Raw genomic sequence first — 16749 nt, 5'->3', positions numbered from 1 at the left:
TCGCACTGCGAGAAAGCAGTGGGGTGATGCTCCTTCGCCCTAGTGGAGGAGCTGCCCCTGCTCCTAGGAAGAAAGAGTCTATGGGGCATATAGTGAGACAGCTGAGCAAAAAGGTCTCCGAACTCGACCATGCAGAGAAGGATTAGATGCGCGAGTGTTTGGACATAGGTCTAGGCTTCTTTCTTTCACCAATTTTGTGAACACTACCGTTGTCCTCTGGCCTGGAGCTCAGAAGAGTCAAGCATAAGCAGGACTGGCCTTCCATAAAAGCTATGATTACAGGTAACACTATTGCTTATGGAAGGCAAGTTCCCTGACTGCTGTGTGAATTTCAGAGCAGCAATGGAGCCGAGTAGTCCTTTGGTTAAAGTGGAAGCAGCAATGGTCATAAGTGTTGCCTTGTGTTCAACGCTGCACTGGAAGGCACTTTCTCTAGGTCCAGTAGGTTATTGGGAGCACAAGGCAATATCTATGACAGTGAGAGCGAAGTGATGGGAAACATGTTACAGCAATAAGTGGTGGAGTGGGTGGGAATATGAGATTATAGGTACCCGAAATGATTGGCGGATCATGTGACCAATTGGTGGGGGTTATTTGAGTAGTTGTGGGAGCAACATGTGGCTGGTTGGGGTGGGGATGGAGACGTGGAGTGATACAGAGTTAAGTTGTTTCTGGGATGACTGATGACTATCTACAATGACCGATCGGGTAACAGGTGAGAGACTGAAGGGACTTCCTGGGTTAATTGGTTTAGGAGACCAATAGAAATGATGACTTGAGTGGTAAATTGGGCCACCCCTTTCACCTTCGAACCTCATCCAGTCTCCCAAAATTCAGGAAGGGACTCAAGACCTGGCTTTGTGACTAAACCCAGCAAGAACCTTCGCCGGGATACCCTCTTGGGTGATTAGCCGTGCTCTACAATTCCGAGTTGATTGATTGAAATCACGTGACTTGCTGATGAAGATTAATGGAGTGATTGGTCAAGTGAGCTACGAGCCAAGCGTGGTACTGGTGTGTCATGGCTGGCAGAGCACATTAACTGTGAAGTAACAAGAGGTTCAGGGTGATCCTGGTTGAAATGGGTTCCGAAACAATTTGAGACAGGAAAGGGAATGGCTGGATAACTTGATGGGACTGGTTAAAATAGGTTCATGGGTGGACTGCGCTAGTAGCCGTGACAAGTCTCACCTTGTTAGGGCTTCTTTGGAGATATTTCTCAGTCCCTCTTCCCCCCCAGGTCAGCTGAGGCGGTTCTATGACGCTCAGATGCGTTTGCATGGTTACCGTTTAGCGATGTATTCATTAACCCGCTGCCACCACCCTCAGTCACAACACAGTCTGGGCTGAGGAGCCAGTAGCCACTCCCAATCAGATGGCGGAGCACACACTGGAAGACCCTGGTCACCCCTGCATCACTCGACGATGAACAGCGAAGAAAAAGATGGAGAAGATCTAGTGGCTTTTCATGATAGCTTAGTTCACTGGAGGAAAGCACAGGCTAGCGAGACACAGCAGGAACTGGGAGCTTCAGCAGACCATGCAGCAGAATCTCATCCCAACAACTCTACCTTTAAAATGAAAACAGGCCGCTGGGAGGGATGGAAGGAGAGAAGAAGAAAAGGCAGGATGCTAGGGATATGGGCGTTTGGGTAGGATCATGGGCAGAAGGACACCCAAATATTATTTTTGGGAGTGATTAGCTCACTAAGCCATCTGTTGAAGAACAAGGTGAAAAACAGACTCATTCTAATCACTAAATCTGCCACAAAAGTGCTGCAATAAATGCAGTTGTGTGCCACAAAATTCCCTTGTTGATGGTGCAATATCCAGGGAGGGTGAGGGGGTGTTCCTGTACATAGAGCAGGCTTCTCCTCGCCACTAAGCTCTGTCTAGTCCGCAGTCCATAGAGTGAGAGCATCTATAGCCCCACCGGCTCCCCAGAATCCAAGGTAATGAGGACTGGTAAGTATTTGGTTAAGAAACAGCACTGCTTAATTTGTTAAGCAATTAAGCGCTGTCAATGACAGTGCCAACATAACTGCTAACCATCACACTTCTGCAAGTGTGACAATTCCGACTATTCCATGCCCCCAATGCTGTAAGAATGGCTTGGGCGGCAAGTATTAGTCATTTTTTATGTTATATTGAATACATAAACAACTGTTCTTGTCCTGATCTCCAAATGAGATTTACAGCCCCGCAATGTGGCAGACTGTCAAAAGTCCTGGTGCTGACAATTAAGTGCTGGTGCAGAGCACCAGAAACCACTGGTTCCAATTAAGCGCTAAGAAACAGGCCAGAAATGCCAAAGGCATACCATTGCCATTATGTGCCTCGAAGCCCCTTCATAATGGATCAAAGAGCTTCAAGTTCCCCAGGCCAATGCAAGAATGACGAATTCAGTCCAGAATTTGTCTTTGCATTCTGGGACTTGTAGTCCTGGCCAGGATGAGCGACTCAAAGTCTGGATTCGGGAATCTTGCTCGCGTTACACTAAGAACATTGAAAGTACATTACAGGATGGTGTTAAGCTTTCCAATTGTGTGGTGCAGTAATAATATTATGGGCTGATTTACAACTGCTGCACTGACCTTTAACCTTTTACAAACGCGTACCCGCCCAGAGTCTCGGTCTGCACATTCATGCCTACTTCTGCATTTCATTTTTATGAAATGATTTTGTTTTGCGTTTTCTTCCAAAAAGGGTGCGGACAACTTGTTATAAAGCATAAGAATGAAGGCCTGCAGTGCCAGGCAGGGAGTTCGATGGATACAATCTTTGGTTACTTTCTAACTGCGTCACCGCCAGCGCTTCAGGCTGGCTTCAGTGCGGAAACAACACCGCGCGCCCTCAGATGAACCCCTCTGCTCGAGGCAGCCGGAGCCGGCCTTGAAGACACTCGGCTGTCTTGGTGCAGGATCACAAGAAAGCAATCCTTTTTTGGATGCCACAAAGAGTAGCCCGCCCATTTTGGCTTGCCACATTCATTCCCCCCTCGCCTGTCTCTTATCCTCTTATGAAACTCAGCCGCTCTGCATATTTAATATGAACAGCACGTGAAGTGGAAATCCACTCTTGCAGCGTAGGGCAGGAAGCCGGAGCATCAGTTTTCACTTCTCCTCCCAGGGCCTACTGCCCCGACATGAATATTAAGGCAGTGCTCGTGCTGCTGGCCCTGGCATTGGTCACCATTTTAGCCCTGGTCTGCGTGCTCTTGTCTGGTGGAGGGGCCAAAGCGCAAGACTGCGGGGGGCAAAAACACAGTGGCCAGCAGGAAAAGCAGACTGGCCAACAGGAAAAGCAGGATGGTCAGGGTGTGATCTTTTCTGACCTCAACCCTACAGAGTTATCGCAGGTGGTGCAGTACCTTCAGCAGAACCTTGGCTATGACTTTGTAGACGCTGCGGAAGCGAACCCCTCCGACAACTGCATTTACTACGTCGATGTCGTGCTCCCCAAAAAGCAAGATGCCCTGAATTTCTTGGACAACCGAGGACCACAGCCAAAAAGAGAGGCGCTGGCGGTGGTTTTCTTTGGAAAACAGCAAGTACCTAATATTACGGAGTACGTGGTAGGCCCTCTGCCTCTCCCAACTTACCACTCAGACATCACTCTGCAGAAGTACAAAGACCAGCTCCCCTACTACCGAAGACCTGTGATTGGGAAAGAGTACATGGAAATGTACTCTTTGATCTACCAGAAAGAGTTTGCCAAGGCGCCTACCTTCCTGAAAGATGCGTATGACTATGATGGGACAAACTTTGCCGCTCTCACCACGGTCCCCCGAGGGTTCCGATCTGGAGACCGCAAAACTTGGTTTGTCCTCTTCCACAACGTTAGTGGTAGCGGTTTCTTCCTGCACCCAGTGGGCTTGGAAATTCTGGTTGACCATCAAAGTCTAGATGTGTCCCAGTGGAGAGTGGTCAAAGTGTTTTTCAAGGACAAGTATTTCAACAATATGGTTCACCTGGAGGACGAGTATAAAGCAGGCAAAGTGATGGTTGTAAAAATGGATAAAGTACGACCTGAAATGGACATTGCTTCTATGAATCCTTTAGGGGCCCCCACAGCAAATACTCCTTTCCAATATGAACCCACAGGCCCACGTTACAGTGTCAAAAACAATCAAGTGTTCTTTCAGTCCTGGAGCTTCGCCTTTGGAAAGCACGTCAACTCTGGGTTGCGACTCTTTGATGTAAGATTTCAGGGGGAGAGGGTTGTCTACGAGCTGAGTGTGCAGGAGGCCATTGCAATCTATGGTTCCAATGCTCCAGGATTACTCGTAACCAGGTACATAGACAGCAGTTTTGGCATCGGAAGATTTGCACATGAGCTGGTCAGGGGAGTGGACTGCCCCTATTTTGCTACCTACGTGGATACCCACCATATGATTGAATCCCAGACTCCCGAAACTGTCAAGAACTCGATATGCATTTTTGAGCATAATGCAGGAGTACCTCTGAGGCGGCACTATTCCAACTTGCATTCTATGTATTATGGTGGCCTACCTAGTACTGTCTTGGTGATCAGGGCCGTTTCCACACTCATCAACTACGACTATGTGTGGGACTTTTTGTTCTACCAGAATGGAGTGATTGAAGCCAAAGTGTCTGCCACGGGCTACATAAGTTCTTCCTTCCTCTATGCCGACGGTCTCGATTTCGGGTCTAGAGTTGGCGAACACACCTTGGGAACCCTCCACACCCACTTCATGAATTATAAAGTTGACCTAGACATTGGAGGTAAGTTCATCCCCCTTACTGTATTTTACCATACTTTAGACATAGCAAAACTTTGCCTGGCCTATGAAGGCATAAGGCTTGTGTTTTGCGTTTGAGATTGTTTTTAGTCAATCAAAAGAAGAGGTCAAGAATGTTTTTCCCAATACTAGGCTCATTGTGAGCTGAATTACTGCTCCACTGAATTTATATACAATTAATTTATCAGCATTTTTACTAAGATCAAATGTAGATTTTTAATTACCTTTGTATTTTTTAAGTCTTTTTTCAACAACATGTCCTCGTTATGTAAATTCAGGCATGTGGACTGAAAAGGTGTTGTGCATATGTTGAGTCTGTCCGTGTCCCCGTGTTTATTCACACACACACGACACGTGCGCTGATCTTGAGTGGATGCAAATGTATTAGCAAGGGCAATGTTACATGGAGTCATCATTACCAAATTAATGTTTCCCCAGCTTTCTTCTCACAGCTGATGCCAGTGCTAGCGTTATAAGAAGGCTGATGGTCGCCAGACTTCCTTTTGGGTTTTGTTCTTTTAAATGTGCCTCCTCATGCCATACAGTTTTAAAGGTTTCCCATAGGAAGTTAGACAGTGAACAATGGCCGTGAGGCAAGTTATATTGTTGCTGAAATGGCCAGAGGGAAAACCAGGTGAGCGTTTTTGCTCCCATCACTGACTCACCGAGAGTCTGAGAAATGTACTGGTTGAAAATATATAAAGGCTAATATTTAAAAAATATGAAAGAAGGCCAGCCTTCTGTGTGACTTATAAAAAAAATCCTGTAGCTCACTATGGTGTTTCATGGCAGTAAAGCACAGTGTTTGACCCTTCTTTCTGCTGGGATCTGTTTTGTTTTAGTGGGTTTGGGGGGGATGGGGAATCTTTTATGGGCATTTCTACACAAAACATATTGTGGAATACTATATGCATTATCTGACTTTCAATGCCAAGAGTAAACCGATCTGGATAAATTCTCTGCTGTGATCTTAATCTGACTCACCTGATAACGTAAGAAATAATGCCATGCATGGGTACAGCTATAGGTCTGGTGGTGCAACAGTTATTTTTTTTGTTACTAACATATGCCACAAAAATAAAAAGAAACGAAAAAGGAAAACATGCCACTTCACTGTGGCGACCAGGTGCGTGCAAAAACAATGAAATAAAAAATAAAAAAACATTACAGATAATTTTAGAAGAAGACTACGGGGGCTTGCTACCAAGCAAGACTATGTGAAATGGGTATTGAAACCCTTTTCAGTTCTAATGACGAACACAGGAAAAAATATTACTGGCTCAAGGAAATTGCACTACTGGCTTTGCTTAAAAAACATGAAAAAAGCTAAAGAATGAAAATAAATATTGGCAAAGGAAATTACTGGCCCTCCAGCCCTAGCACTGAAGTATACTTCTCATTAGGAGGATGTACATATGTGATTGGGTTGAATGTTGTCAGTCACAATGCAAGAAAGCCAATGGCTGAAGTGGGCTGATCCATTGCCATGCTGTTTGCTTTGGCAGAAGGACGCAAAATGTGAATGGCAGTTAAAAAGATCAATGGATGAAGAGGAGTGACCCAAACCTCGGTTTTTTGTAAATATAAGTGTATTTTTTATTTAGTTTTTTTTTTGTTTATATGAGGCTGGCGACACAGCGGTAGATTTCTCTAAGACAATCTAAAAATATTTGTAAGAGATGGAGAGGCATAAGTAAATGCGAAGAATAAGGACAGAGGGAATGGATTGAATTAGGGATACGGGAGAGTAAGGCACAATAGTTAAGAGGGTAACAGCAGGGATACAGAGCATGTGTGAGCAAAATAGGAAGATGATGAAATGAGGCGAGAGCAGAGAAAGATTGGTAAAAGAATTAAAAAACACAGGAGAATCAGAGTGAACAAACATTTACAAGTGAAATAAGTTTCACCTTGTCCAGAATGTCCCATTTTTGGCTATAGTCTTGCAGCAATAATTATGCACCAGTAGAGGTATTGTAAGGTATTTACTACGCCATACATTCCCCTGTCTGGATTCTCAGCCTGCTTCCATCTTGCCTCTCCACCCCGTGTTCCACTGTTGTGTTGTCATGTCACACACCCATCATTTGTCGCACCTGGTTGGGTACAAGACTGGTCCACCCCTTTTTGGTATCCTGGAGTTGGCATTGCACCCTCCTCTCGAACTCGCCATTCCACTCTCCTCTTGGGACTGCAGTGTTATCCCATTTTCCCTGGCAACAGCCCGCATCAAGTGTTCTTCTTGGCAAGATTCGTTTTGAGAACACCGAACACTTACAACATTTTGCCATTAGGCCAGACCTAAAAAGCAGGGCCGGGAAAAGGTCAGGGTGAAGGTGCTAGAGAGAAAAGTCGTAGAGAATATAGCATAAACAGGGGTCACGTTGCACAAGCCTGTGCAAACAGTTACACAGATACTGTATTATTGGGGAGAGAAAACAAATTCAGACATGTGTCAAGTACACCGTGATGGAACCACCAAGATTTGTGTCATTACCTAACTGAAGAATATATTTCTCAGGTTCAAATAAACAAAGTTTGTAAGCAGTTCTGGATTACCAAATAGGCGAAGTAGGCACCAGCCTATGGGCCCCACTCCTTTTAGATGTCCCGCGACAACAGATCAAAATACAACTTAAAGTACATAAACCAGAGACATCAGATTCACATAACAGTTTGACTCTTACAAGCTCATCTTCTGGCAGATGTCAGTTTGCAAAAAAAGCTGGTGCATTGGGCATTATCCTATTAGGAGATCATTTGCGAGGGGGCCATGAAATTTTGAGTGCCTAGGGGCCTCCACCGGGTTTAATCCGGCACTGCATGGAAGTAGCATATATAGGTGGCAGCCATACCCAGGCCAGCTCTGATGAAAAATAAAAGAACTGTTTTGGGCTGGTAGTTATACAAATGCACAGGCGGTCATGGGTGCCACATCACACCAAGTTATATCCCTTCAGCCCTGCAGTAGCACCCAGGGGCATCCATCATGGCAACCAGTTGCCATGATGGATAATAAATAATTTGTAGGTAGGATTGCTTCCAGTAGAGGCACGGAGGATAGCTGTGTGGAAGGAACTTTTATTTGCTTTAGGAACGGAGAAGTTACCTGGAAGAGGGTTTTCTGGAAGTTGCTTTGGATAGTTTGGTAGGTGGAAAGGAATTTCTTCTAGCAAAGATCATCTATAGTTGGAGGAAAGGTAGTGTTACTGACAACACAGTAGTGTGGGGAGATGGGTGGAATGAAGTATTACTGGCCCTAGGCATGGAACGGTAGCTGGTTAAGAGGGTATGTTGTGCTGTGAGTATATATATATTGTCAAATAGCATACTTAGAACATAAAAGCCTCAGTATCATTCAACACTAGCACAACCTTCTGCAGAACACACTTTACAGCCTCCGTAGAAACAAAGAGCACAGTGCACACATGCACACATGGCTGCCTTTTGAAGCCAGAATACAGCTAAAAATTGCAACTATGACACACGCGGCCGTGCACCACAAGGCACCCTACTACCTCGCTCAAAAGCTGTCTATATCAGGTGGGTCGAGATCCAATAGGAGTACTAAAAATCTACTCCTGAAACCCCGTAGATTTCGGAAAGCGAAAACTTACAAACGCTCCTTCTCAGGAATGGCACCCAGGATCTGGAATGCGCTCCCTCCTGAAACACGGCTAATCACCTCCACTGCACTCTTCAAGAAAGAGGTGAAAACAATGCTTCTGGCCAATATTTCCTGACCGCTACAGATGTTGTGTCAGAGACTCTGCATTGCTTGTATCGCTGCTCTGCCTATCCTCGACTTGTTGGGGGCACTATTACGCTACTCTATTACTACCGACTAAGATATGATACACGTTAGTTTACTGATCCACCTGTACGTCATGGTAGTCGGATCAATGACCTGTGCTGCTATATACTACTCCCGTACCTGATCATATATGGAGTGGTTTTATGTTGTTTTTTTTCATCCATGTTATTACCATGTTACTTACCATGTTATTACCATGCTATTACCATGTTACCTACCTGATCATATATGGATTGGTGTTATGTCTGTTTTTATCATCCATGTTATTACCTTGTCACTGATTACTATATTGTTCCCATTATCTCTGTTTACTATGTTGCCCCTTCCCTGTCTTTGTGAAGCGCTCTGATATCTGTAAGGATCTTGTTCGCGCTATATAAAACTTTGAATAAATAAATAAAATAAATAAATATAGGACACACATTCTGCCAATGGTGTGGACTTTGCTATGCCAATCAGGTTTGGTACCTACTTTCCCAAGGTTCGAGAGTTCCATTTCAGGCTGCATTCTGTTGTTTGTGAGTTGTGGTTAGTTTGAGGCTGTTTGAGGATATCTGATGTTCTGCCATTGGTAATTGTGTATATTATAAGTTTGTTGAAGTCTAGCCAACAAACTTACATGATAACTGAGTTACTTGGCTCCCATATTGCCCTGTTCATTTACATGTGTGTGAACTAACTGAAAGCATCTGGTGAGTCCTGACATCCCTCTGCTGGCTTATCTTGACTCAGTTGGGTTGTTGTTACAAGTCGTTCTTAGCTTAGTACTATAGTCTGGTCGTAAGCGTATGATTCACTGCTGTTTTTATGCTAGTGGTCTGATTAAATGTCCAGTATGAATCGTGGATGCCAACTGCTCACCCATTATATACCGCAATTGTAGAGTGCTACATTTACTGGGTGAAAGATTTGCACCTGATTTTGCTCAGCAACGTCTTGATTGGGGAATTATGCACAATTGCAAATTGTCTGGCCATGCTCTCAATTGACTGCGTGCGGCTTGCCTGCCACAAATTAAGAAGGAAAACCCTTGGGTGAGGCACATTTTTTATTTTCGGTGCAAAGAGGGCTTTGCTCTCTAAACGAATTTCCATGGCAAACTGCAGTCGGGGTCTAAGTGGTAAATATGTGTGATGTTGGATGTGTGTGAGATGTTCTGTCTAATATATTGTTTGGAAGATAATATATATAAAGCGCTGTTGGAAGCAGGTTGACGCCCAATATGGCATGTGTGCACTGTGCTCTTTGTTTCTACGGAGGCTGTAAAGTGTGTTCTGCAGAAGGTTGTGCTAGTGTTGAATGATACTGAGGCTTTTATGTTCTAAGTATGCTATTTGACAAATCTGTGGTCCTTTCACCACACTGACACACGGAATCAAGGGCACAGCCAGCCTGGCACTCCCAGGAATGGGATTATACTGTGCTGTATATCACTTCGCACAGACACAGCCAGCTCTCAGTTTTAGGGGAAAAAGTCAGTGGCCCGTCCTACTTTAACAAAGACATGCATGCTATCCCTCCATCTCCATCCCTTGGATCAACTCTCACTATGCAGTTTGCTATGAAGAATCACACGAGGTCATCCAAATAGTACAGTGGTAATCAGAGTCAGCTAGATGCATGTCTGGGTCCTGGAGTCCTAGGGCCCATAATCTTCAGTGTGGGTCTGCATAGGAGTTTCATGTTGATTCCGGCTTAGAGAGCGTTGCTATAGTCCAGAATGCTACTGATGAGAGAGTCCATGACAGTTTTTCTGGATTCGGATTGGATTCATCTGAACGTCTTTCGAAGCATGCAGAGTGTGTTGAAGCAGGGCCAAGATATGGCGTTGATGTGGCAGTTCACTGCGAGCGATGAGTATAGTATGATTCTGAGGTTTGGTGTGTGGTCCACCAGGGTGGGTGGATTTCCGAGGGTGGGGGGGCCACCAGGAGTCGTCCCAAGCAGAGGGGGTGAAGCCAAAGATGAAGACTTCTGTTTTCTCTGCGTTGGGTTTCAGGCAGCTGTTCTTCATCCAAGTGGTGATGGTTTTCCTCCCTTTTTGTAAGTTGTGTTTGGTGATGCATTGTTGGCTTTGTTGGTGAGGGAGAGTATAAACTGGGTGTCGTCAGTGTGTGAGAGAATGTTGAGCCCCTGGTTCCTGACAATGGTTGCGAGGGGGCCATGTAGATGATGAAGAGTGTAGAGCTGAGGGAGGAGCCCTGGGGCACTCCACAGTTGGTCTCTGTCTGTTCCGAGATGTAGGGCTGGAGTCTGACTCGCTGAGTTCTGCGGGTGAGAAAAGAGCGTATCCAGTTGAGGGCCTTGCCGCAAATGCCGGCGTTGTGGAGTCTGGTGACTAGGGTGCGTTGGGATATGGTGTTGAATGCAGCCGAGAGGTGCAGGAGGATGAGGGCTGCTGTTTCGCCCTGGTGCGCCTTGCAAAATTGATGGTGCGAGTAAAAATTATTTACCACTGTTTCTGGTCTAGCTGGAGGAGCATCGGCCCACAAAAAAAAGCGCCAGGCCAGAGCTGAAAAATAAAATGGTAATAAAGTTTATTTATTACCATTTTATTTTTCTACAACCAACCCAACCCGAACTGAATGTCAGGACAGGACGGGGCCATTGCTGCTGAGTAGAAGCAGGGAGCTAAGTGCTTAATTTTAAAATGCACATGTCTCTTTGGCCTGCCGTCTTGCGACGGCCAGCCAGACATGCACATTTTACACCTCTCCAACCCAGCTGTCTTAGAAAGCGCAGGCCTCAAGTGCTCTTAAAAGAGCTGAGAGAGGCCACTCCCTCCAATTCAGGCGCTTCTCTCATGTTGGTTAACAGAATGAGAGCAGCACCAGGATTAGCTTGGGAGTTGAAAGCCTGCCTCAAGGAGAGAAGACTGATCGAGGAGGACGTCTTGCTAATGCAGCAGGAAGGTAAGTGTACTCTATTTTATGGTGTTTTTTCTGTGCCACCCTCCCAACCACTCTCGGCTCATGCCGCCATCACTGTTAAATAGGGTATAAAACCCCGCAACTAAGGACCTCATTTCTAATGAATCGGCGTATGGCAGCACCGCAGGTCTTTTTGCTGATCTGTCCTATGCCAATTCGAAAGGGCAGGAATGCACCATATTTACAAGATGCATTCCTGTCTTTCCTGTCTGCGCCGGTGCAACATTTTTTGCCTAGCATCAACTCAGGCACTCTTACAAGGGTATCTGCATTGTAGATAGGTTTTGTGCAGGATGGTCTCCTTCCTGCGCAAAAATAATCAATAGAGGCTTTTTCCTCTTTCTATGTGTGCTGCAAAATTCAGCACACATAGAAAAAGGGAAAACGAGGAGAAATAAAGATATTTCTCCTAGTTACGCCTCCCCTGTGGAGGCGAACAGATTTGACGCATTCTCAGGTTTACAGCTCCTTGTAAATCTGGGAGTGTCAAAACCCATGAGTGTTGCGTGGGAAAACCCACCACAATGCCCATGGAATGCGTCTGACATAGTGTAAGGCAACACAGCGACTTGCTCTGCATTGCCTTACACCATATGTATAAGGCCATGAAAAGCCATGCAAAGTGGCTTTGCATGGCCTCATAGATATGGGTCTGCACTCTGCGCTGCTGGAGCATCAGAAAAAGTGACGCACCGGCAGCACAAGGGGCTTGCACATAAGCCCCCAATTGTAGCGTTGTTTGAAGTGTTTGAAGGAACTTCTGAAAGGGAGTTGGGTGGGTAGCTGTACTCTAGATGGGTGTAAGACACGGTATCACAGTTATAGGTAGCAATAGCTTTCCTGTTATGAAACTCAGCAGTTGTTTTTAAAGCGAGAGGGAGAGAGTGATAGAATCAATGTATGGAAGATTAACTGGGAGTGACAACATTTTATTGGCTGAAAAATACAGGGGGCAGGTGAGTAGTACTATCTCCCCTATATCATGTAGGTAGTCATCAGGTATCCATGATGGTTTTGCTGCAGCTGCAATGGTTCCCTGCTTCCCTGCTCCTAGTAGGTCTGGGAGGATAATATTATCATCAATAGTTTCAAAGCTAGTGGAAAGAACAAGCACCATTGATCAAGGCCCTGACTGAAGCTTGCTACATCACTAATAGTAACTACTCTGACATCAAGAGGTGCGGATACTCTACCTAGACCGACTGTCCACCAGGGGATTTCCCGTAAGCTGTGGAGTTCAAGGATGCTCTTTTCTCAGTGAGAAATCCATGCTTTCTTTAGACAATCAGAGAAGTGTTCACCGCAAAAGTGATATTAATGAATTTGCTCTCACAGAAGAGTCAGAGTGTAGCCCATTACGACAGGGGTGAAGGGCCAGTAGCCCATTGGATAATATTCATATGCCGAATCCTAGTCTTGCTATGCACTGGAAACAGATTTTACTACAAAGGTCGGCACAGAATGAGCATATCGCCCAATGCGCCTGATCAATAGCAGCAGCTGACCGATAACTGCTCCTGTGATGCTAGGTGCAGTTGCCACCCAAAGATGAATTGGTGTTCCGGTCAGCGGGAAAACTATGAGTTTGTGTAGCAGAGTGTTAAAGGGGATAGCAAGCTTTGGTGGTCAGTGACAAAGGACACACTGGACACAATTTAAAAAGTGACAATTTAATGCTCCAAACAGGTCTCCACTTCACAAAAAAAGGCCTGAAATTAGTCTTGTAGCCTAAGTAGGTCTTCCAGGAGTATCAAACTTTCGGCAACTATTTCTCATGAACATTTGATCACAGCTTGGGCAACCACAGGACCACCAGTTCATACTATTAGACATGGAACTGTATTTAGGTTAGTTAATAGCTGAGCCTTTCATGGTATCTCAGGAACCACAAGAGTTAGAAGTATGGTTGAGTGGTTTCAGCATTTGAGGGATAAGCCTCAGTCAATAGGAGATGACCATAAAATGCAATGGAAAAATAGTTCCATTCTTCTCACCTGGAAATAGGCTGATATAAGCTTTTGACAAAGTCACAGAATGGTAGGTGGCCGGTGAGTGTGCAGACTGATCACATACGGTTTTGGAATGTCTCCTGCAGTTCCTCAACTGTCTCTCAAAGCTGATGCTACAGTGCATCTGGCTAGTGTCTCCTGATTGGCTCAAATTTACATTAGAGCCTCTAAGCAGACTTTGTTCAGCTAGGCCTTGTTCCTTATTCTGCTAGCCAAGTCTTAATTTTTTTTTTTTTTTTTTTTATATTTAGAATTTTTTTTTATTGGCATACAAAAGAAGGCCGTACAAAAATATATATATACAGGTGTGCGTACAATGATGGCGGTCATATCTATAACAGTCCATTCGTGGGGCGCGATTGTTCTCTCTCCACTGGAAGAAGAAAGAAAGAGAAAAAAAGAAGAGAAGGGGGGGGGGAGGGGTTGTTGTCTTTTACTGGGCCTTCCTTAGGTGCTCATCGAGCGGGTCCCACATGTGTAGCTTGACTTTATGTTCTTTTGAGAAGTTGCCTGTGATGTTGTCGGCTCCTCTCAGGAAGGTGACCCAATTGATCCATGTTTTGAAGTTTGCTTTGGCTGTGTTTTTCCAGTTCGTTAGGATTATTTTAAGGGCTGCTGTGAGGAGTAGGTCTAGGAGTTCTCTCTCTTCTCTACTTTTTAGATTCGCTGTTAGGTGTTCAGTCGCCAGGCTCACGAAGCTGATTTTCAGATCGGTTTTGAGCATATCGTTCAAGAAAGTGTTGATTTGTGTCCAGAACCTCTTGACTTTCACGCAGGTGAAGATGAGGTGCTCGAGGGTGCCTTCCTCTTTCTGGCAGTTCCAGCATTTGTCTGAATCTGCGATGCCGACCTTGTGGAGTTTGGATGGCGTCCAGTAGGCCTTGTGGAGTAGCCAATATTTTGTTTGCGCTAGCTGTGGAGTAATTTTGTTTGTTGTCGCTGAGCTCCACATTTTCGCTCGTTCTGTTTCATTCAGTTGCCTGCCCAGGAGCGTCTCCCATGTATTAGTGGCTTTTTTGTTCTGCGCCAGCTTGGATGGGCTCAGGAGTTTATAGATCTTTGCCGTTTGGTGACCTGCTGCGTTGAGGAGCTGCAGGTATTTGATGATTCCCGGCTCTCCTCCGCATAGGTTGGCCTTTGTTATTGCTGTCTTGATCTTTAGGAAGTTATAGAACTCTTGGTTCGGGAGGTCATGTAGCTGCTGTAGGTTCTGAAACGTCAGCGGTCTTTGCCTGGTCTCTGTTTGGCTGGGGGTGCTGATGCCTTTTCCGATCCAAGTGTCGTTATGCAATGTCGCTCCCTGGTAGGTCACTTTGGTGTTGAACCAGATGGATTCCCATGTTGTGCCTTTCAGTTTCTGCGCCATGTGCCTGTCCACTTTCAGCAGGGCGTCTCTCGTGTGTTTTAGTATGGCGTTGGCTTTTAGTGGGTGCCGGTTCGCTGTTAGGAGTGCTATTGGCTTGAGCCCTCCTAGGATGTCCTGCTCGACCTCTAGCCATACTGGTATGTACGTTTGTGTGGCATCTATCCAGGCGATACCCTGTCTCGCCAGACATGCCGTTTGGTATGTCTTGAAGTTCGCCAGGTTAAGGCCTCCGAGGTCTCTTGACAATCTTAGTTTTTGAAGGCTTATCCTTGGTTTCTTGTTTTTCCATAGAAAGATGTTTATGAGTTGGTCCAGTTTTTTGTGGAATGTCTCTGTCATTGGGAGTGGTAGCATTGTTAGCGTGTAGTTTATTGCCGGTGTTATCATCATTTTGATGGTTTCAATGCGTCCCCACCAGCTGATGTACTTTGGTGACCATAGCTCCAGCCTCTCTTTTATCTTTTTCAGCGTGAGGTCTTCGTTGTGTTGTAGCGTTGATGTGAGGTCTCTCCCAAAGTGGAGCCCTAGATATTTCAGTGGTTTCGTCTGCCATGCCAGGCCGGATTCGCCTAGGACTTCTCTTGTGGTGTGGACATTCATTGGCTTACACTCCGATTTCTCCTTATTGAGTTTGTAGCCCGAGGCTTCCGCGTATTCACCTATTGTTGTCATCAGAGCTTTTATTGACGTGGAGGGGTTTGCTGTTGTGATTAGGATGTCGTCGGCGTACGCCGCTAGTTTGACGGTCTTCCTCTTGAGCTTGACGCCTGTTATCTCTGTGTTGTCCCTGATTCTGGCTAGCAGGGGTTCTAGAGCGAGCAAGAAGAGTCCGGGGGAGAGAGGGCATCCTTGTCTGGTGCCTCTTCCCAGCGTGAGCGTTTCGGATGCACTCCCGTTTACCACTATTTTTGCTTTCGGTTTGTTGTAGAGGGCCATGACCATTGCTGTGTACTTCTCGCCTAGACCAAAAGCTCCCATGCAGTTCCCCAGGAAGGGCCACGAAACTCTGTCGAAGGCTTTCTCCGCATCCAGCGCTATCATGACCGCCTGTTCGTTGCTACTTGCTGTGTGGTTGATCAGGTGGCACAGTAGCCTTGTGTTGTCCTGCGATAGTCTGTTTTTTATGTATCCCACTTGTGAGGTATGGATGATGTTTGGCAGGATCCTGTTTAGTCTGTTGGCTAAGACCTTTGCGTAGATCTTGCAGTCGACGTTTATTAGCGATATTGGTCTGTAGTTCTGGGGATATTGTGGGTCTTTCCCCTCCTTGGGAATTATGGTGATGTTGGCTTCGCACATGGACTCTGTCATCTTCCCGTTCTGGATGCATGTGGAATACGTTTGTGCCATTAGCGTTTTAATGTGTTCGCTGAAGGTTTTGTAGAATGTTGCGGAGTAGCCATCCGGTCCTGGCGCTTTGTTCCGTTTCAGTTGGCTTATGGCTGTTTCAATCTCTTCTTCCGATATGTCGGCTTCGAGCGACTCCCTCTCCGCCTCCCTTAGTTTCGGCAGATTGGTTTTACTGAGTAGATCTCGTCCTGCATCTTTGCTTAGGGTTTGATCTTCAGTGTACAGTTCTTGGTAGAATTGTCTGAAGACTTCTAGTATTCCTTTGTTAGTTGTTTGGGATGTGTTCGTTCGATCAGTTATTGCTGCTATCGTGTGTTGCCTTTGTTTTGCCTTTAAGTAGGACGCCAGCTGTTTCCCTGCTTTATTTGCTGCGCATAGGTTGACTGACTTAAACTTCGTCAGCCAGGATCCCGCTCTTTCGCTTAGGATCTTGTTCAGCTCGTATTTCTTTTTTGTAAGCAGGGTGAGCGTGTTCTTGTCCGTTATGTTTGCGCAGTGACCTCTCTCCAGTGCTGTTA

At 45.6% G+C, this 16749-nt stretch overlaps 1 protein-coding gene across 4 annotated transcripts in view; it reads left to right on the top strand.

The window, feature by feature from the left end:
* AOC3 (amine oxidase copper containing 3) overlaps positions 1 to 16749 on the top strand; it is a 263107-nt gene that overhangs the window by 164239 nt on the left and 82119 nt on the right. The window contains exon 1 of one of the 4 annotated variants that reach the window (XM_078645339.1): positions 2953 to 4745. The exons of the other annotated variants lie outside the window; for them this stretch is intronic. Within the exon in view, the coding sequence (XP_078501465.1) occupies positions 3146 to 4745 (1600 nt within the window). The 5' untranslated portion in view covers positions 2953 to 3145. Of the gene's footprint in view, positions 1 to 2952; positions 4746 to 16749 lie in introns of those variants that run through there. 4 annotated transcript variants of the gene reach the window in all.

This window comes from Lissotriton helveticus, chromosome 5_1 (assembly GCF_964261635.1).
Source record: "Lissotriton helveticus chromosome 5_1, aLisHel1.1, whole genome shotgun sequence".
NCBI classification, from domain to species: Eukaryota; Metazoa; Chordata; class Amphibia; order Caudata; family Salamandridae; genus Lissotriton; species Lissotriton helveticus.
Note: the sequence above shows the minus strand (reverse complement) of the source record. Positions and strands in the feature narration are given on the sequence as shown.